At 42.0% G+C, this 17247-nt stretch overlaps 1 protein-coding gene across 5 annotated transcripts in view; it reads left to right on the top strand.

Annotated features, from left to right (window-relative positions):
* The first annotated feature begins 2425 nt into the window (after positions 1–2425).
* LOC121934358 (KAT8 regulatory NSL complex subunit 1-like) overlaps positions 2426–17247 on the top strand; it is a 24935-nt gene continuing 10113 nt past the window's right edge. For 2 of the 5 annotated variants that reach the window (XM_042474769.1, XM_042474773.1), the window contains exons 1-3: positions 2426–2627; positions 14971–15169; positions 16795–16960. In XM_042474769.1, the coding sequence (XP_042330703.1) occupies positions 2614–2627; positions 14971–15169; positions 16795–16960 (379 nt within the window). In that variant the 5' untranslated portion in view covers positions 2426–2613. Of the gene's footprint in view, positions 2628–5801; positions 5930–14970; positions 15170–16748; positions 16961–17247 lie in introns of all 5 variants that reach the window. The other 3 variants (XM_042474772.1, XM_042474771.1, XM_042474770.1) reach the window with 3 other exon arrangements.

Genomic DNA, 17247 nt, shown 5'->3' with positions numbered 1-17247 from the left:
CTCTGCCAAATCTATGGCGGCTGCCTGCTCTCCGCAAGACAGCCTGGTTAAGGTCTCGGACTAAATCAGAACGCCTGTTCGACATCGAGGACATGCCTTTCGATGAGGACGGACTCTTCCATCGCTGCGACGAAGAAAAAGCTTATTTCAAATACAGGATTGAGGCCCGCAGCAAAGAACACGGTAGTCCTCACTCCCCTCAACCGTCTTCCCGCAAGCGCTTCCACTGCCGTCGCCAGTGGTAAGTGGTGCAGTGGCGGTGGTTAGGTCAGGGCCAAAAAACCAAAAGACCCCCCTCCACCAAACAAAAGACCATACCAACCAAGATCGGCCATCCCATTCAACGCCCAGGCTCAGTCCAGGCAATAGCGCCTCGAAGCGCCAATCAGCGTTCCCGTTCCCAGTCCTCCTCTCTCCTCGGCCGTCGTCGATCGGGGGCGGGGGTGGGCCAAAAGTACACCAAAGTAACCCCCCCCCAACAGTTACAAAAAAGACTCAGGAGGACAAGGATTTCGCGCCACCCCAGCAGGATTGGCTTCGGACCCACCACCAGACCAAGGAAAAGAAATGAGGGGATCGGCCAGCGTAAGTCAAAGCGAGCTAAAGAAAAAGAAACTGAGGGAAGGGGAGGACGCACCACATAACCACTACTCTGACATTAGAACTCAGCGTTACTCCGTGCTCACTTCTGTCCTCCCTTCCTTTCTAGACAGACCCTGAGGCCTTTTCCGACCCTGGGCACAATCACCACCAATTTCTTGGTGGCCCCCCTTACCATCGGCTGTGTTAGGGGTTTTATTCTATTTTGCCCTTGACTTTGAAAGAGCTCCCAACCAAACAGAACGCTTATCCTTTCCACACCCCCCTCAGACCACACTCCACACCCCCCTCCTCTCTCAGACACCTCCCCCCCTTTCTCGACGAGTACTCACTCTTCTCGCCACAGGGCCGCCATCATTGTTCTGATAGTCCTGATAAGGAATCTGTGCTAAGGACAGATCGGGACAGCAAACGGAGAAGCAGAATGGTTCCCAATTGGCAAAGGGGTCAGAGAGGGCTGTGTCCTTCCACCCTGTCTGTTCAACTTATATACAGAACATATTACATGAAAAGCAGGATTGAACACAGAAAGAGGAAAGAAAATAAGGAGGAAGGAATATGAACAATTTAAGATATGCAGATGACACTATAAACCACAGACTTGAAACAGCTAGTAAGGAAGATCAAGGGAGAAAATGCAAAAGCACATTGAACATAAGAAAAACAAAAACAGTGACCACAGGTGATCTACATAAATTCAACCTAGACAATGAAGAAATAGAAATAGTAAAAGAGTTCTCATGCTTGGGATCAAACATTGATTGGAACAGGGACTGCAGTCAAGAAATTGTAAGAAGACTAGAAATGGAGAGAGCAGCTATGAAAGAACTAGAAAAGATCCTAAAATGTAAAGATATGTAAAGTTAGAATCGTACAACACATTATATTCCCTATTACTGTGTATGAGTGCATGAGCTGAACAGTTAAGAAAGCAGATAGGAAGTAAACCAATTAATTTGAGATGTGCTGGAGAAAAGTGCTGACGATGCCATGGGCAGCCTAGAAGTCAAAGAAATGGATCCTAAAACAGATCAAACCAGAAATCTCAGAAATGAGAAGGGAGGACTCGTTGGAAAAAACAATAATGCTAGGAAAGGTGGAAGGAACTAGAAAGAGGAAGGCTACATGCTAGATGGATGGACTCTATAAAAGAGGTCATGGGTATGAATTTGCAGGAACTGAGCAGTGGAAGACAGGGAGACTTGGAGATGTCTCATCTACAGGATCATCATGCATCAAGATCGACTCGAGGCTGGATAACAACAACAACAAATGTATGATAGGCAGGGCAAAGTTATGGGATTCCTACCATATCAAGGGAGTATAATTTGCCAGGACACAAGTAGCTTGCAAAGCTTTTTCCTTCATTTATATAAAATAAGAGCCCTGAAAAGGTTGTTTTGATTTCAAATGAGAATTCTAAGGATAGCCACCCAGGGTTTTCATTATGAGAGCTCCCCACCCCCAATCCGTTTAAAAATGTATAATTTTCTTGCAAAGGTGAATAGGATTCATAGAATTGTAGAGTTGGAAGAGTCCCAAGGGCCATCCAGTCCAACCCCGTTCTGCCATGCAGGAACTCTCAATCAAAGCATCCCCGACAGATGCCCAACAAGCCTCTGTTTAAAGACCTCCAGGGAAGGAGACTCCACTACACTCCGAGGAAGTGTGTTGGCATGGTCTGTCATGAATGCGTAGTACAACCTTAACTAGCCAACAACATTTAATATGTTTTATCTTTTTATTTAAAATGTATGTATTTATTGTTAGCTGCCTTAAATGTGTTTTAGTTAATTTATAAGAGCTTCATGTAAATGAGTAGTTTTTATTTTATTCCTTAGGGCCCCGTTGTCTTGGGAGATCTCCAGCATGAGGATGTGACGAAACAGCCGAGTCTGTTAGGCTCTGCCAGGAAGAATAAAGTACTGTCCTCCTCCTCTTGCCATCTGAAGGTGCCTCCTGGAGACAGGCAATGCAACCTGTCTCCCTGCATCCCTTCCTACCTCCTGCAGAATGCAGAGAAGCAGGTCAGTATGCAGAGAAAACATACTGTTCTATGGCACTTAGCAGCATTGGGCCAGAAAAAGGAGTTTAACCTCTCTTTCTTATAAAGTGTGTTGCCTTGGACTGGGTCTTTTTTTAAAAAAATGTGCCCCTGATTATTGGGTGGCTTGAAATTGAATTTTAAAAAAGAAAATGGCTTGGTGTCTAAAATGATGTTGATTTGTAAGGATCTTGGAATTTGGACCCCAATTGCACACATTGCCCTGTCTGAAATAAATAGGAAAATTGTCTAATTATGTGCTGTTTTCATGCATTTGTGAAAAGTGATTACATTCTGTATCAGTAAATAGCTGACTTGCATGTCATCTGACCTCTCTTATTTCTTGGGTTATGCTCAATGGTAAATAACTGATTTGTGATATAATCTAGTAGGCTGGTTCTGTGACAGAGCATATACAGTGTAAGATCCCTGATTAATTTTGTCCCTGGACTCTTCTGATTATATATATATATATATATATATATATATAGAGAGAGAGAGAGAGAGAGAGAGAGAGAGAGTGTTAGTTAGTTAGTTAGTTAGTTAGTTTATATTATTGCCAGAAGCATTATTTGGGTCTCCTGCAGACATTACCTCTTAGGCAGACTTCAGACTTACAGGGTTTCTCTTGTAGACCAGGTAGAGCCTGGTAGCACAAATATACATTGTGTTAAAGAATTAGGAACCCAAGTATGTGTTCTGAATATCAGAAGTAAACAGAACCCACATTCTTTATTTACTCTTGTTTGCCTTAGGCTTTCTTCATTTCATTGGTACAGTTTAGGAAGGAGGGAGTCACTTTCTTGTTATGAATAACTGACAGTCAGAAATTCTTGTCCGCCTGTCATAAAATTACCTGGAGAGCGTCCAGTAGATTCTAAATTAACTTTGCCTGTTCCAAATTACAGGTTGCCTTACAGGTTCTGTCATAATTGATTCGTGGACAAACTGTAACTCATTCCCCATCTTGATATTCTTTTCCCCAAAGATGTATGGTAACATTTTTACCCTTTTGTTACAGTCAACACTGTGAAACCACTGAATGTTTCTTTTTCAATCCTTTTTGCAATAATCTTTTTTTTTTTTACTTTGATTTTATAAACAGTTGAACTGAGGCTATGACCTAATAATCTGTCTTAACATCACTTGATTTCTGGTGCTGAACTGGGATTTGAATCAAAGTGAAAAATTACCTTGAAACCTTTCACTGGCCCAAGGAAGGGCAAAAATGTGTTGAAAATGCTCCCCACATCCCTTAGTCGGCATTTTGGAAAATGGAAAAACTTTTGAGGTTGCATGGAGCCTATGATTGCATGATGCTGACTGCTGCTCTGGATAACTTTCTGTATAGAAACATAAAAGGAACTTCACCAAATTTCAGAGAATATCATCAGGTCTTAGCACTGAATCTCTGCAGACTTACATTGCCATCTTCAGGTTTTAATATTCAGCCTGTTCATTTGAGTGCCTTTGGTCAAGAGTGTTTGGAACTTTGCCGTATGAATAATAGTTTTTTATCTGATTAAACATAGCGCTCTTGAATTAAATCAGGGACGGGGATCATGCGGCCTTCCAGTTGTTGTTAGACTGCAAGTCCTGGGCGTCATAGACAATAGTGAAAAATGCTGGGAGCTGCAGTCCAACAGCATTGTGAGGGCTTTATGATTCCTACCCTGGTGTACATATTCTCTGCTTAAGCAATTACATATATTTTAAATTACTATTGGTCCTGATGTATTGACCCTTTTGCAGATTTGATTATTCACAGATTTGATTAACATGTTCTCTAGGAATCTCTAGTTCCTCTAGCATGACTCTGCTGTCAACCTTTGCCAAAAGACATGCTGGAGGATCTAGAGATTCCTAGAAAGAGGACTTCTGCACACATTTGTAGGTCCTCCTGTACAATTATGATCAACATCTGGCACATCTTGGCCATAGATTTGCCTTGGAGGACCTAGAGATTCCTAGAGAGATATTTACTCAGGTAAAAAAATATGTGTTTTTCAATTTGCTGTTTTCCCACTTTAACGGGTGTCTTGTGCCCCTAACACCAGTGAATGTGGAGGGCCCACTGGAATGTTCTTGGAGAAGAATCTTCTCTCCTCGTGCAGAGGATAGAATACCATTTCTTGGGTGATGCTGTGGATGCCAGCCATGAAAGATGGGTGTGTTTTCTCAGAGGCAGGAAATCCTGCCCTGGCTGATCTGCTTTTGAATTGTCTCTAGATTGCTTTCTTCCATTCTTGTTCTTTTTGTGAATGTCAGATTTATCTCTACACAGTTATAATACAGTCCTATGCATGTCTGCTTTGAAGAAAGCCCTCTTAGTTTATTTGAGTTAACCTGTGTTTCCACTCTGAAAAAGGAGCTTTTTAAAAATCCTTGGGTTGCCTTATTCAGTGCTGGTTTGTCCATGGGTGCGTCAAATACTTGAAGGCAGAGAACCATGTGGTGCTGATTATAGCTTTCCTGTGTAACACATGCTGAGGTTTATGCATTTTCTGTTCATTCATCTGTGACTGTTTTTGCATCTTCCCTACAACAAGACCTAGTTTCTTAAATATCAAAAAAGGCTCAGCTTCCTTTGCTATCTTCAGATGTGTAGATAGAAAACCTCAAAGGAAGGCTGTGTTCAAAATGTCCTTTTGGAAAAGATGAATTGCTTGGCAGTCTTTGTTTTCATTTTTATAGTTCAGTGTGGTGGAGATAGTTGGTTTGTTTGTTTTGGGAATTGCTTTGCCACATCTTGAGAAGCTGTTAAAATGTATGATTTGTGCCACTGTTGTTATAGGAATAGAATTTCAGCTGGGACAACATTGTTTGGATTGCTTTCTTAATCCAGAGGCATTTTGGTCATTATTGAGGGGAAAGAATTCTTCCGCACACTATTTAACTTTGTAGATACATCCAAGTGTAGCTCTTCATTTTAAAATTGGCCATCTTTGGTATCTTCATGGGCCTTTTAAGTGCAGATGGATGGAGAATGTCATGAGATGAGTCTGGATTATCCCTGCTGAGATGGCAAATTACCTTGCACTTTGTTAAATTGCTGCTTTTGTATTCTTTCTCTCTACTTCCAGCCTGCCAAACAAGTCTTCTGATTTATTCTGTCACAAGACTTGCTTGTGTTTGAGATTTTATTTTTCTCTTGCAGAATTCTCGTCTTGCGCAGTCTTTAAGAAACCTTGTGTGTCAAAATCCCACCTGTACACCCATCAATGGGTCTCCAGAGCCCCCCAAAGCCTGCACATCACCCCATCAAGTCAACGGAATAAGTAACTGGTTAGTTCTCCTTTTCTTACAGGTTGATCAGTGTGATGTTTTGCAGTGTATCTTGTTGAGTAAATGTCAATGTCCTATACTAAATTTAATGTGAAAGGGGTTCCTTTGAAGGAAGATCTCTCCCATTTGGGTTACTGTAATTTTAAAATTTTTCTTGATGTATGTTGTCTTGTGAAGCTTCTTCTGAGAAATAGGATACATTCAGACTGCTAGTATAGGAGTTGCAACCTAGGCCTGCTCATAATTCTTATGTGATAATGTGGAAAGCAAGCACTGTCTGTATTTCTTCTGTATAATTCTCAAATGAAGCCATGGGATAATTTCTGTTTGTGGAAGAGAAACTTCCGTCTGTGAGCTCTTGCATCACTGTTTTTAGTCTGATATCACCTTTTGGGGTCACTCAGATTTCTGAAGGAACAATGATAGAGATACAAATTTTAACTGAAAGCATCGCTTCAAAGCAGATTCATTCAAATTTACCCTCTTGTAGTGTTTCCCCAACACAATGGAATGAGATTATAATTCTGTTCTTTTCTCAGTCTGTAAATCCAGTCTGTTGGAATTGGCAAATGATACTTAAGCTTTAATTTTGGGAGGCTTGTAAGTTTTGCAATGTGTTTCATAGACTACAGCAAAGCATTTGATTGTATAGATCACAAAAGGCTATGGAATGCACTCAAAGACCTGGGACTGCCACTACATCTGATGGTCCTGATGAGGAATCTGTGCCAAGGACAAGAGGCTACAGTCAGAACAGAATTTGGGGAAACAGAGTGGTTCCCATTAGGCAAAAGGGGTTAGGCAAACCTGCACCCTATCACCTTACTTGTTTAACTTATATGCTGAAAACATGAGAAAAGCAGAATTAGTGAAGATAGGAGGAAGCAACATTAACAACCTAGGATATGCAGACGACACCATAATATTAGCAGAAGACATTCAGGAATTGGAACAGTTAATAAGGAAGGTCAAAGCTGAAAGCGCAAAGGCAGGTCTGATGCTGAACATAAAAGAAAAGAAAAATAATGACCACAGAAGAAACACACAAATTCAATCTAGACAAGGAAGAAATGGAAATAGTGAAAGAATTCCCATATCTAGGAACAAACATTGACCAGAATGGAGACTGCAGTCCAGAAATAAAAAGAAGACAAGGAATGGGAAGGACAGCAATGAAAGAACTGGAAAAGCTACTGAAGAGCAAAGACATACAACTGAGCACTAAAGTCAGAATCGTCCAGGCCATTGTGTTCCCAATTACCATGTATGGATCTGAGAGCTCAATAGAGAAGGAAGCAGACAGAAAGAAAACCAACTCCTTTGAAATGTGAGGCTGGGGAAGAGTGCTTAGGATCCCATGGACAGCCAGAAGACAAACAAATGGGTCCTTGAACAGATCAGAGCAGGGCTCTCCTTGGAAACAAAGGCCCCATACAGACAGGCCAAAATAAAGCTGCTTTGGGTCACTTTGGAGGTATGCTGTTTCAATGGAGTGCGGAAGCTGAGCCAAAGCTGTGCTCTAGTCCTTAGGACTGGATTTTGGCTTTGGCACGGCTTCCGGACTCTTAGGACGCATGCATCATTGAAACAGCATGCCTCCAAAGTGACCTGAAGCAGCTTTATTTTGGCCTGTCGGTATGGGGCCAAAGATGATCAAGTTAAGTTTATTGTACTTTGGCCACATGATGAGAAGGCACAGATCACTAGAAAAAACAATAATGCTAGGGAAGGTAGAGAGGAGAAGAAAGAGGGGAAGACCACAGACCAGATGGATAGACTCCGTCAGGGGGATTATTATGGGCAAGGGCTTATTGCAGGATCTGGGCAAGACTGCAGGGGAGGAGAGGCATCCTTGGAGATGGCTCTTCCAGAGGACTTTGAAGAAAGACATTTGATTGCAAGAAGGGTAAAGTGTTCTTTGAAGACAGTTTGGGACTGCTAGGTATAGGAACAGCCCTATTTCTTCTCTCTGTCTGAATTGTTCTCTCCTCTGTTTCCCTACCTTCTTTTCTGCAAATAGGAGCAAGAGATAGGACTGCTACCCATAATTCCTCTGAGAGCCATTGGGATACAAATCACAAGCAAAGGATAGCTTGTTTTGGCTGATTGTGAAAGAGAGCCTTGCTGTTCTTGTGTCGAATTTTTCTTCGTTTCTTCTGTGGAAGAACGGTGATGGTCTGGTTCTTATTTTGGACATGGCTCAAAGTTTAGGCCTCTCTCCTCTTGGGCAAATGAAAAATTATTTCCATTTCATTACTATTTTATGGTCTATCTAAGCTTAAGACATTTTGCTTTCTTCATGTTGTGGAACTTTGGTGTTTTATATGACTGTTTGCTTCTCAGTTCCTATTTTTATGCCCTAGCATTTCTAAATGTTTGTGGGTTACAAAGGAACATTCTTAGGCAGCTATTTGAAGGGACTTGACTGTCCGTTGCAAACAAATTGCAGGTAGATCTGAAGTGCAACAAGGGGGACAATTAAAAGCTGAGAATACTCCTTTTCTGCTTTGTCTGTCAGCATTGAATTTTCAGTGGATGTAAGGAACTAAGACTTTTAATGTAATCAATTTTATTTAAAAAGTGGGCAGGTGGGATTCCTCTTGGAATGGCTTGCTAGTCTCTGGGAAGTAAGCCATTGAAATTGATGAACTTGATCTATTTTTATGATTCTTTTTACGTTAACAGATAAAAGGAACTGAACTTTGCTTCTTCCTTGCAAAGAAAGGAAGCTCCTGGAAGCGGCTCCTTTTAGTGGTGCAGTTGCGACGCCAGAGACGACGCAGTGGCATCACAGCTGCACAGCACTGTTTGGGCGCTGCACTGCTGCGATGTCATAGCTGCATGCACCGTGTAGATGGTGCTGTGCTGCTGCAATGTCCACGTCATGTGCTAGGGTTGCAGAGTGTGTGCACGCACTGCCCCAAGGCAACCATAGCACATCGCCACGGCACCACAAAGGGCCCGTCGGTCCTGGCCCAAGTTTCTCAACAGGAAAAGCTCTGTGTGTATTTTTGTGTGCATTATAAGCACAGTTAGTGACTGAGAGGCCATTCCAAATGAAATGAATGTAAACATTTTGCCCAGAAGTTTGCTTTTGGCATTATTTATTGTTGTTTCTTCAAAGGCAAAAGCTTTTGTTCCGTTGGTGGCGGAGAGGCTAATTTTTAGTGTATACATGAAAGGGGGGGGGAGAGAAAGAGCTGGGGCTTTATAAATTCACTGTCTGTCTCTTAATGTCACACTTCCCAAACAGACTTTGAATAAGAAAGAAACTTGAGCTTTTCAGCGGAGCTTTTGAAAACCCTGGCTGAGTTGTCAGCCATAAGCTTTGTGATGCTGAGTGGGCCTAAAGAGCCTCAGAGACCTTCTTTTGTTTGCCAAATGTTAAAAACTTGTTAAACTGCTATTAACAGGTTTTTTTACTGGCTAGATTATCTTTAAATTGAGAAGGAAATAGAAGTGTCCAAGCCATGCAACCATGTATTTGCATAGAAAAAACCTGGCTTGTTGTTAATGAAAGCATCTGTCTCCAGGGTGTTTCTGTAGAACATCCCAGATGTCGGTTTTCCATTTTGGTCATTCCTTGTGTATTATGATTTTTGGATTGTGGCTTAGTCCCAGATACAGTAGGTTCATTGAATGACTGGTTCACAAGTGCTGACTAATACTTTAAATGATTTGGTGGCGTTATATGAGTGACAGACTCCCGTCACATATTATCAACAGCCCTTAAAAACTGAGAGCAGCCCTGGCTTCCTTCAATGAACCAGTCCACCTGTCCTATGGTCTCCCTCTTTTCCTTCCAGTGGAATTAGGCCATCTGTTGAAGTAGAGACCTACTTAAACGATAGTGTGCTCTAATGGCCAGAGTTGAAGAATCAAATAATAATAATAAAAACAACAACAACAAGTGTATGTAGAACACCCTTTTCATAAAGGGTGGTACATCAGAATCATAGAATCATAGAGTTGGAGTGACCCCAAGAAGGGCCATCCAGTCCAACCCTTCTGCCATGCAGAAATCCCAATCAAAGCTCCCCATTGACAGATGGCCATCCAGCCTCTGCTTAAAGACCTCCAAGGAAAGAGACTCCCTACACATCCGAGGAAGGAGTGTGTGTCCACTTAAACAGCCCTCACGGTCAGGAAGTTCCTCCTAATGTTGAGCGGAATCTCTTTTCCTGGAGCTTGAATCCATTGTCTTGGTGTGGTTTTCGGAGCAGCAGAAAAATTAGAACATACGGTACAGAATAAAAACAAATGATAAAGCACTACATTACAAAAGGTTAAAATAGTAAAAGAATATTTACATAATAGCTGAAAACCCAAACAAACAAACAGATTCTTCCATGCTGTCCCACACTCCTGAATCTAAACTCCTGTTCTGATTTGACTAGTTTTCTCTTATCTTGGAGGCATCTTATATTTCACTACCTTGGCAAAAGAATAATGATATGAATGAAAGGAGAGGGGGTTTTGCATCAAGCGCTGTGGTAGATTCCTCTAGGCACCTGAACAACACATTTCCAACAGGCTTTGAAATCTAGAAACTCATTCTCACATTATTCTCATCGGGATATCAGAGAGGAGGCCCCTCTGCACATTGGATAAGAGCTACCTCCACCTACCTGTCACCTCTATGGAAATGCAAGATAAAATCACTGGGAGACTGTACATCAAGCACTTTTGATAAGAGGCTGTTCTACTTTTGTCCTAATTTGGAACCTGATTGTTTTGGCAAATATCCAGAATAGGGGAGGCAGGCAAAGTGTGGATTCCTGAGTTTGGTCTCTAATTTTGGGGTGAGCTTTTATCTCCAAACTGGCAAAACCCCCAAGCCACTCAAATGCAAACTCTACTTCCCCCAACCCTCAGAGCCACAGCAGCCCCAAAAATCCCTAGGGGAGAGGACTAAATCAGCCAAAGTGGAGTCTGGAAGTAACTTACATTACTTCTTGGTGCTTCAAAAATTTTCAGCCATTGGATGGGCTTTTGGGAGCATAGCCCCCACTCCACTCCAATCTAGAAGCCCCCCCAAATATTTCTGGAGAAGGGACATCATTGCCTGTTGTTATTGCCTACCCATGCTCCAACTCATGGTGTCAAAATGGGAGGATGTGTGGCATGTGAGAGGCTAAATTTTTCCTGTGAGTTCTTGTAACCAAGAGTCTATCTTATCTAGGCTGGAAATGGGTTGTGTGTTTGGTGTGCGATTCTTCTTGGTGGTAAGGAGTAACCTTGGAATATAAGCGGTATCAGCATTCCCCCCTCCTGCACCCTGATGGTACATGTTGCAACCAGCTGTTGTCTCCTGCTAACGGACACAGTGCTGCCCAAACAGAGGAGTGCCTCTGTTTCGATCCTTAAATTACTTGAAGCACGTTTGCCTGCTTCAGGTCTGCGTACAATGGGCTAGAGGAAGCAAAATAAACACGCAGTGGTTTTGCCTGTCATCTCAAGCTTTTGAATTTGAAGAGGTTTAATGTTGAGAAAAGAAATTCTGAACCTGCTTGGGATGCTGACTTTGCCAAACTATTCAGAGGTGCACTTCAGCAGAACATTATCTGCAGCGCCCTTAAAGTCTTGGCACTGTTGGTTTCAGTTGTAACATTAAAACAAAAGCAAACGCAAGTTCACACAGATACTGGAATCCTGAGTTGTGCAGTTCACCTACCTGGGAAGCATCATCTCCTCAGACGCCAAGATTGATAAAGAGATCGATCAACAGACTGGCAAAGGTATATAGTGCATTTGGAAGGCTCACAAAAGGGTCTGGATAACAAACACGGAGGTGAAGCACCAAAATAGTTGGTATAGAGCCTTTGTACTGTCTATTCTCCTCTATGAGTCTGAAACATGGGTCACCTTGCCAACACCTACGACTCCTTGAACGCTTTCATCAGTCTGTTTACGCACAATTCAAATATACACTGGACTGACTATGTGACAAATGTGCTGTCCCGAGCAAGCAGGATCACCCATTGAGGCCATGCTATGAGGACGCAGCTGCGCTGGGCAGGACACGTTTCTAGGATGAAGACCGTCGCCTCCCAAAATAATACGCTATGGTGAACTCGCCACGGGTCAAGAGCGTAAGAGGGGCGCCCCAAAGAAGAGATACAGGACTCCCTGAAACAACATCTCAGGCTCGGCCAAGTTGATCACAACAATGGTCTGCCCTGGCCTCTCATCGGGAGGCATGGAGACGCACTATCTACGATGCTTCAGCCCTCTTTCGAAAGCTCACGCCGAACGAGTCTCAAAGAGAAAACAGAAATGCAGAAAGAACGCAACCTGGAAAAATCACCCAAGGAGACTTTCTGCTGTGCTTTCTGCAACTGGACCTGTTTGTCCTGGATTGGCTTTTTATAATAATAATAATAATAATAATTTTTTTTATTTATATACCGCTATTCCAAAGATCATAGCGGTGAACAGCAAGTAAGCTAATTAGCAAGTAAGCTAATTGCCCCCAACAGTCTGGGTACTCATTTTTAGCGACCTCGGAAGGATGCAAGCCTGAGTCAGCTTGGGCCTTTTGCTGGCTTGAACTCGCAAACCTTGTGGTCTTGAGTGAATGGCTGCAGTACAGGCATTTACCCACTGCGCCACCAGCAGGCTTGTACAAAGCGTGGGAGAGTCCTTCCTGAATCTTCGTTCGCGAAGCAAAGCCGAGAGAGAAAAACTTACTTAGGTGACATAGGCCAGTTTGTGTCTTTTTCTGCTTGGACTGACCTGCCTGCAAGATTGCAAAAGTGGGAGAGGGAGAAACATATGACTTCCTGGAAAAAAGCAACAAAACAACAACAACAACCAAAAATGTTGGCTCCAGATGAACATGCACACTTACACAAACTGATTCATTTACATCCTGCTGGTGTCAGTGGATCTGCTCTAAGTATGACTGAGCCCGACTCAACCTAATAAATTTTCTCCCCTCCATCTGGGGTACATAATCCTGGTCCCAGAAGCTCTGGCCCCATGCTAATGTTGTCATTAATACGGTGGCTGTTGAATTGTTCATGGAGCAGATTATGGAGCTTGTTAGTTCACTTATGCCGGTAGGACTTTAGGACAGGGAGGCAGTGATGTGGATAGGCGTAGCCTAGGAAAACTTTCGTCATGTATTGTTTGTTTTGGGTTTGTTTTTTTTTTTTAAATTCTTCCCTAAAATTCATTAGATTGAATCCCAAGTGCCTTCTCTAGTTGACAACTTACTTTAAAAGTTTTATATTCATTTAATGCAAAGTCAAAGGCATTCATGGCCAGCAATCCAAGTTTTTTGTGGGTTTTTTTTTCGGGCTCGTGGCCATGTTCCAGAAGAGTTTTATTCCTGAGTTTTGCCAGCAGCTCTGGCTGGCATTTTCAGAGAAATGGCCACAGAGCCCGGAAAACCCACCCAAAACTATTTATTTTTTATTTATTTTGTTTCTGTGCTGCCTTTTGCCACGAGACTCAAGGCACAGCTCATAGAGAAAGTCGTTCAAAAACTTTACAATAAAAAATTTAAAATGATTAAATGAACAAGCTAAAAAGCTAAAAAAGTAGAAAATTTCACAAAATGTGCAAATTTTAAAAACATAACTAAAGCCCACACCATTTTCCAACTTTTTGGTGAGTTTTGAATGAGATGAGCAACCCTAATTCAGAATGGGGCTGCTTTATAGTACGCTCTATAGAAGATTTTCAAGCCTTTTAAAATGACCCACTGGAATTCATGCCCCTGTATCCTTATTTACTGTTTTTGATCCTATGGAACAATTCTCTGCCACTACAGAGTAAGAGGTCTTCTGCTAGCTCTTGCTCACAAATTTAAAGAGTATCAGTAATCAGTTTTATTCTTCCTTACCCAGTTATATGAACACAAGATGTAGGGCTGGGTCTGAAGGATGCGTGAGAGAAAGCTGTTCATTCTTTGAGTGCTTTCCTATACATCTGTGTCCTCAAAAAGTCACTTGAGAGAGTCAGAGACCCTTCTTTAAGAGTAGGAGTTTGCGTGCAGGTAGTGATTTTGGCTTTCCATTGGTGTTCTCCCTGACACCAATTCAGGAGAGCCCCTACTCCTCTGGCGAGATTTTTCTAAGAGTAAGAGGGGATGAGGCAGTTCCCAACACTGGAGCAACAATTGCATGTAAAAGTATTATATGAGCTGTTGTCACGTCTTAATCCTTTACAGCAAGTTGAATCCAGACTTGGTCATAGTTATATAAGTCTTCTCTCCATATGACTTTGTAAGTTTGTAGTGAATTATGATAGTAAAAATAATTTCTAAGTATTCCTCCTTGTCATCTTGTTTCCTGTCTTTTCCTCAGTTTGAGGAATTTACAAGGCAATCTACAGTTATTAAAACAAACACAGTTAAAATGTACAGCATACAAATGTTGAAAAGCAATTAAATTGTTGCAAAATTCTTAATTCTGAAGTGTGGGAAGCTGCAGTAGCACATAATGAAGCATAGTCTAGCTCTAAAGCTATGAAAAATGGTCCTCGCTCTCTGAGGTTTTGTTCCTCTGGGTAAATAAGGGTAGCCTAGGGCAGTCCGGGTAGAAGTCTGTGTGGCGCTGCCTTGCACATCTGTGGGGCAAATGGATTCAGACTCCAGTTCTGATCTGACGGTTCAAGTTTAATTCCAGCTAGAATGAATAACTGCTGCTGAAAAAAATTGTTCTGATTGAAGAACATGTTCAACAAATATTGAATAAATAATGCTATCTTGGTGGCTGTCCTGACAAATGAAACCTGGAGTGGAATGGCAACAGCTCTTCCAGCCAGCCAGAATGGCAGCTTTGGTGGCAATATTGTGGCCCTCCAAATCTTCACAGGAGCACAAAAGTCACCTGGTTTGGCCTTCTGAAGCTTCTCTATCCCAATAGAACTGTTAGTTAAGAGAAGTTACGTTGGGTAGTTGATTGTGACAAGTGGAGAATAAAACTGTCACAAAATATGTGCTTTGAGGTAATCTGCCACAGTACAATACTGAATCTTGGCATTCCTTTTCCAGAATAATTCTTAATGTAAGCATGTCTCTCTTTTGGCTGCAGTTTCAACACAGGTTCTGCCAGCAACTCCCAGGATGGTGTCAATCCCGACAGGATTCTCAAGAAACCGAAGCAACTGAACAGCACCTTGCCTCCATCTTCCCTTGACAACAGCTGTGTTGCTGCTAGAATCCGTCCAATTTGCAGATACAGGAAACGCAGGCTGGTGAGAGTCAGTGCAGTCTCACACCTTAGTAGAAAGGTAGGTGTGAAGGTCTACTTCCGTAGCTGTTACTGGGGAAAAGATTTATATAATGTTTATTTTAACATTACACTTTCAGAGAAGCTAGGTTACATTCTCTCTAATGGGACTGTGGAACAGTTAGTAGCTGTGTATCCTTTAAGTTTTATAGAAATCCCAGCAATTCCAGCCACAGTCTTGTTGAATATTAGAGAAAGTAAATTTTCAGCACAAGTTGCAATAAACAAATTATTCCCCAACAATTCTTTCTGCTTTGTGTGGCATGTGTTTGTCTGAGCAGTTTAGGGTCATAGAGAGCAGCCTTACACTGAAGCAGATGCCTTTCCCATCTACTCCAGTATTACTAATTCTGATTGAAAATGGTTTTCCAGGGTTTCAGGTAGGATTCTTTCTTAGCTGTGTCTGGAGATCCCTGGTCTTCCGTGGTGGTCTTCCATCCAAGTGCCATTGAGGCCTGACACAGATGAGCTTCTCAAACAAGATGAGGTTGGGTGTGTTCAGGTTGTTGTAGTGATGCCCCCCCCCCCCGTATAAACTATTGTCCTTGCATCTGGCAGTGTTAGAGAAGGTGCAGCTCTCCAGATAGAGTGCATCTTCTGTCAATCTTAACTTACATGGCCAGTGTTGAAGGAAAATGGAAGCCTAACAATACCTGGAGGGCTATGTGTTCCTATTTCTGGTGGGGAAGCTTGCCTAGGGGATATGTAGCCTGCCTCCCTAATTCCTCCAAAGAGCTCAATCTGGCCTACATACTTCTTCTTTCACTTTATTTCAGTCCTCACTGCAACCCAGCGAGATAGCTTAGTCTGAGAGGTACTGACTAACCAAATGTCACACAGTAAGCTAAACTTGGTGAGTGAGTAGAGATTTGAACTTTTGTCTTCCCAGTTCTGGTACTGGTAAATGTTCTGCCAAAAATGGTTTGGCAGAACAGGAGAACCACAGGAATGGGTGATAGATAGAGCACTACAACAAAATATTGAAATGTGGACAGTTGCTGTTTTCTCCCTCCGTGGTCAATGTTCTGTGCCCAGCGTGTGCATGTGTAGTACTCATTGGACTTTTAAAAAATATGCCCAGTTGTTGATTTTTTTTAGGGGGTGAGTGGCATAACCCATTTGTGCCTAATTCCAGGTACATTAAAATACAGGATGCCTCCACTGGTAGCTGTGCATAGCTCTCACTTCTGTTCCTTGGGATATTTTGAAATATCTATGACCATTCTAGGCTATAAGATGGATTATTCTTTCCTTTTTATCACCATGTTTCCTTCATGTTTCTTACTTTCTACTCCATTCTATTTCTGCTTTTACTGTCAGCTTTCTCTCATTCAGTGAATGTTCTGTGCCCCTGGACCTTTATGGGGTTGCTTTAGGGAATTCATTTCTGGGGAGGAGAGGAAATAGAAAATATTGCAAGGGAAATTACATTTGTACATGTATGTACCACTCACACTGCTGCTGTTGACATTTTGATGCTGAGAACTGCTTCCTTGTCCTTGTCCTTTGGAAGTGTTGATACTCCTGTAGGAAGAAGCAGAGGTTTTCACACATTCTATTGGTGCATTTCTTTTTGGCAGGACTGGTTGTTTGGGCTTGTAGCCACCTTTATCTTTCTTGTTCCAGCCACAGAAACCTCTCAGCATGAAGTGCAACTGTGAACAGCCCAAGTCCTGCATCTTGTGTGAGTGCAAAGCCTCTGTCCAGACCATTGACCCAGAGACAATGTCCTTAGAAGAGCGGGTCGCTTTACTGGACTCTGGATTCCACCCCATACTTTCATTTTCTCATGGTAAGTAAGAGTACTGCCATGTGGCAAGAAAAACTATTTAGGCTTGTCTTCATTCTACTTGTTGGAGCAAGTGTTTCTCACATAGCAAGTTCTCCCCCACTATGTGTTTTAAACCATTTGATTTTATGTTTTAACCTATTTTTTTCTTGAATTGTATTTTAACTTTTGTATTAATAAGAATTTTTTAGCTGTACTTTGTTTTAGTTTCTTGTAGAAAGATAAATGTTTCTGTGGAGTATTGTGATTATCTTGTAAAAGTATCTTGTTTCTTGCCCTTCTATTATTAT

Source organism: Sceloporus undulatus, chromosome 6, assembly GCF_019175285.1.
Source record: "Sceloporus undulatus isolate JIND9_A2432 ecotype Alabama chromosome 6, SceUnd_v1.1, whole genome shotgun sequence".
In the NCBI taxonomy this organism is placed as follows: Eukaryota; Metazoa; Chordata; class Lepidosauria; order Squamata; family Phrynosomatidae; genus Sceloporus; species Sceloporus undulatus.
Note: the sequence above shows the minus strand (reverse complement) of the source record. Positions and strands in the feature narration are given on the sequence as shown.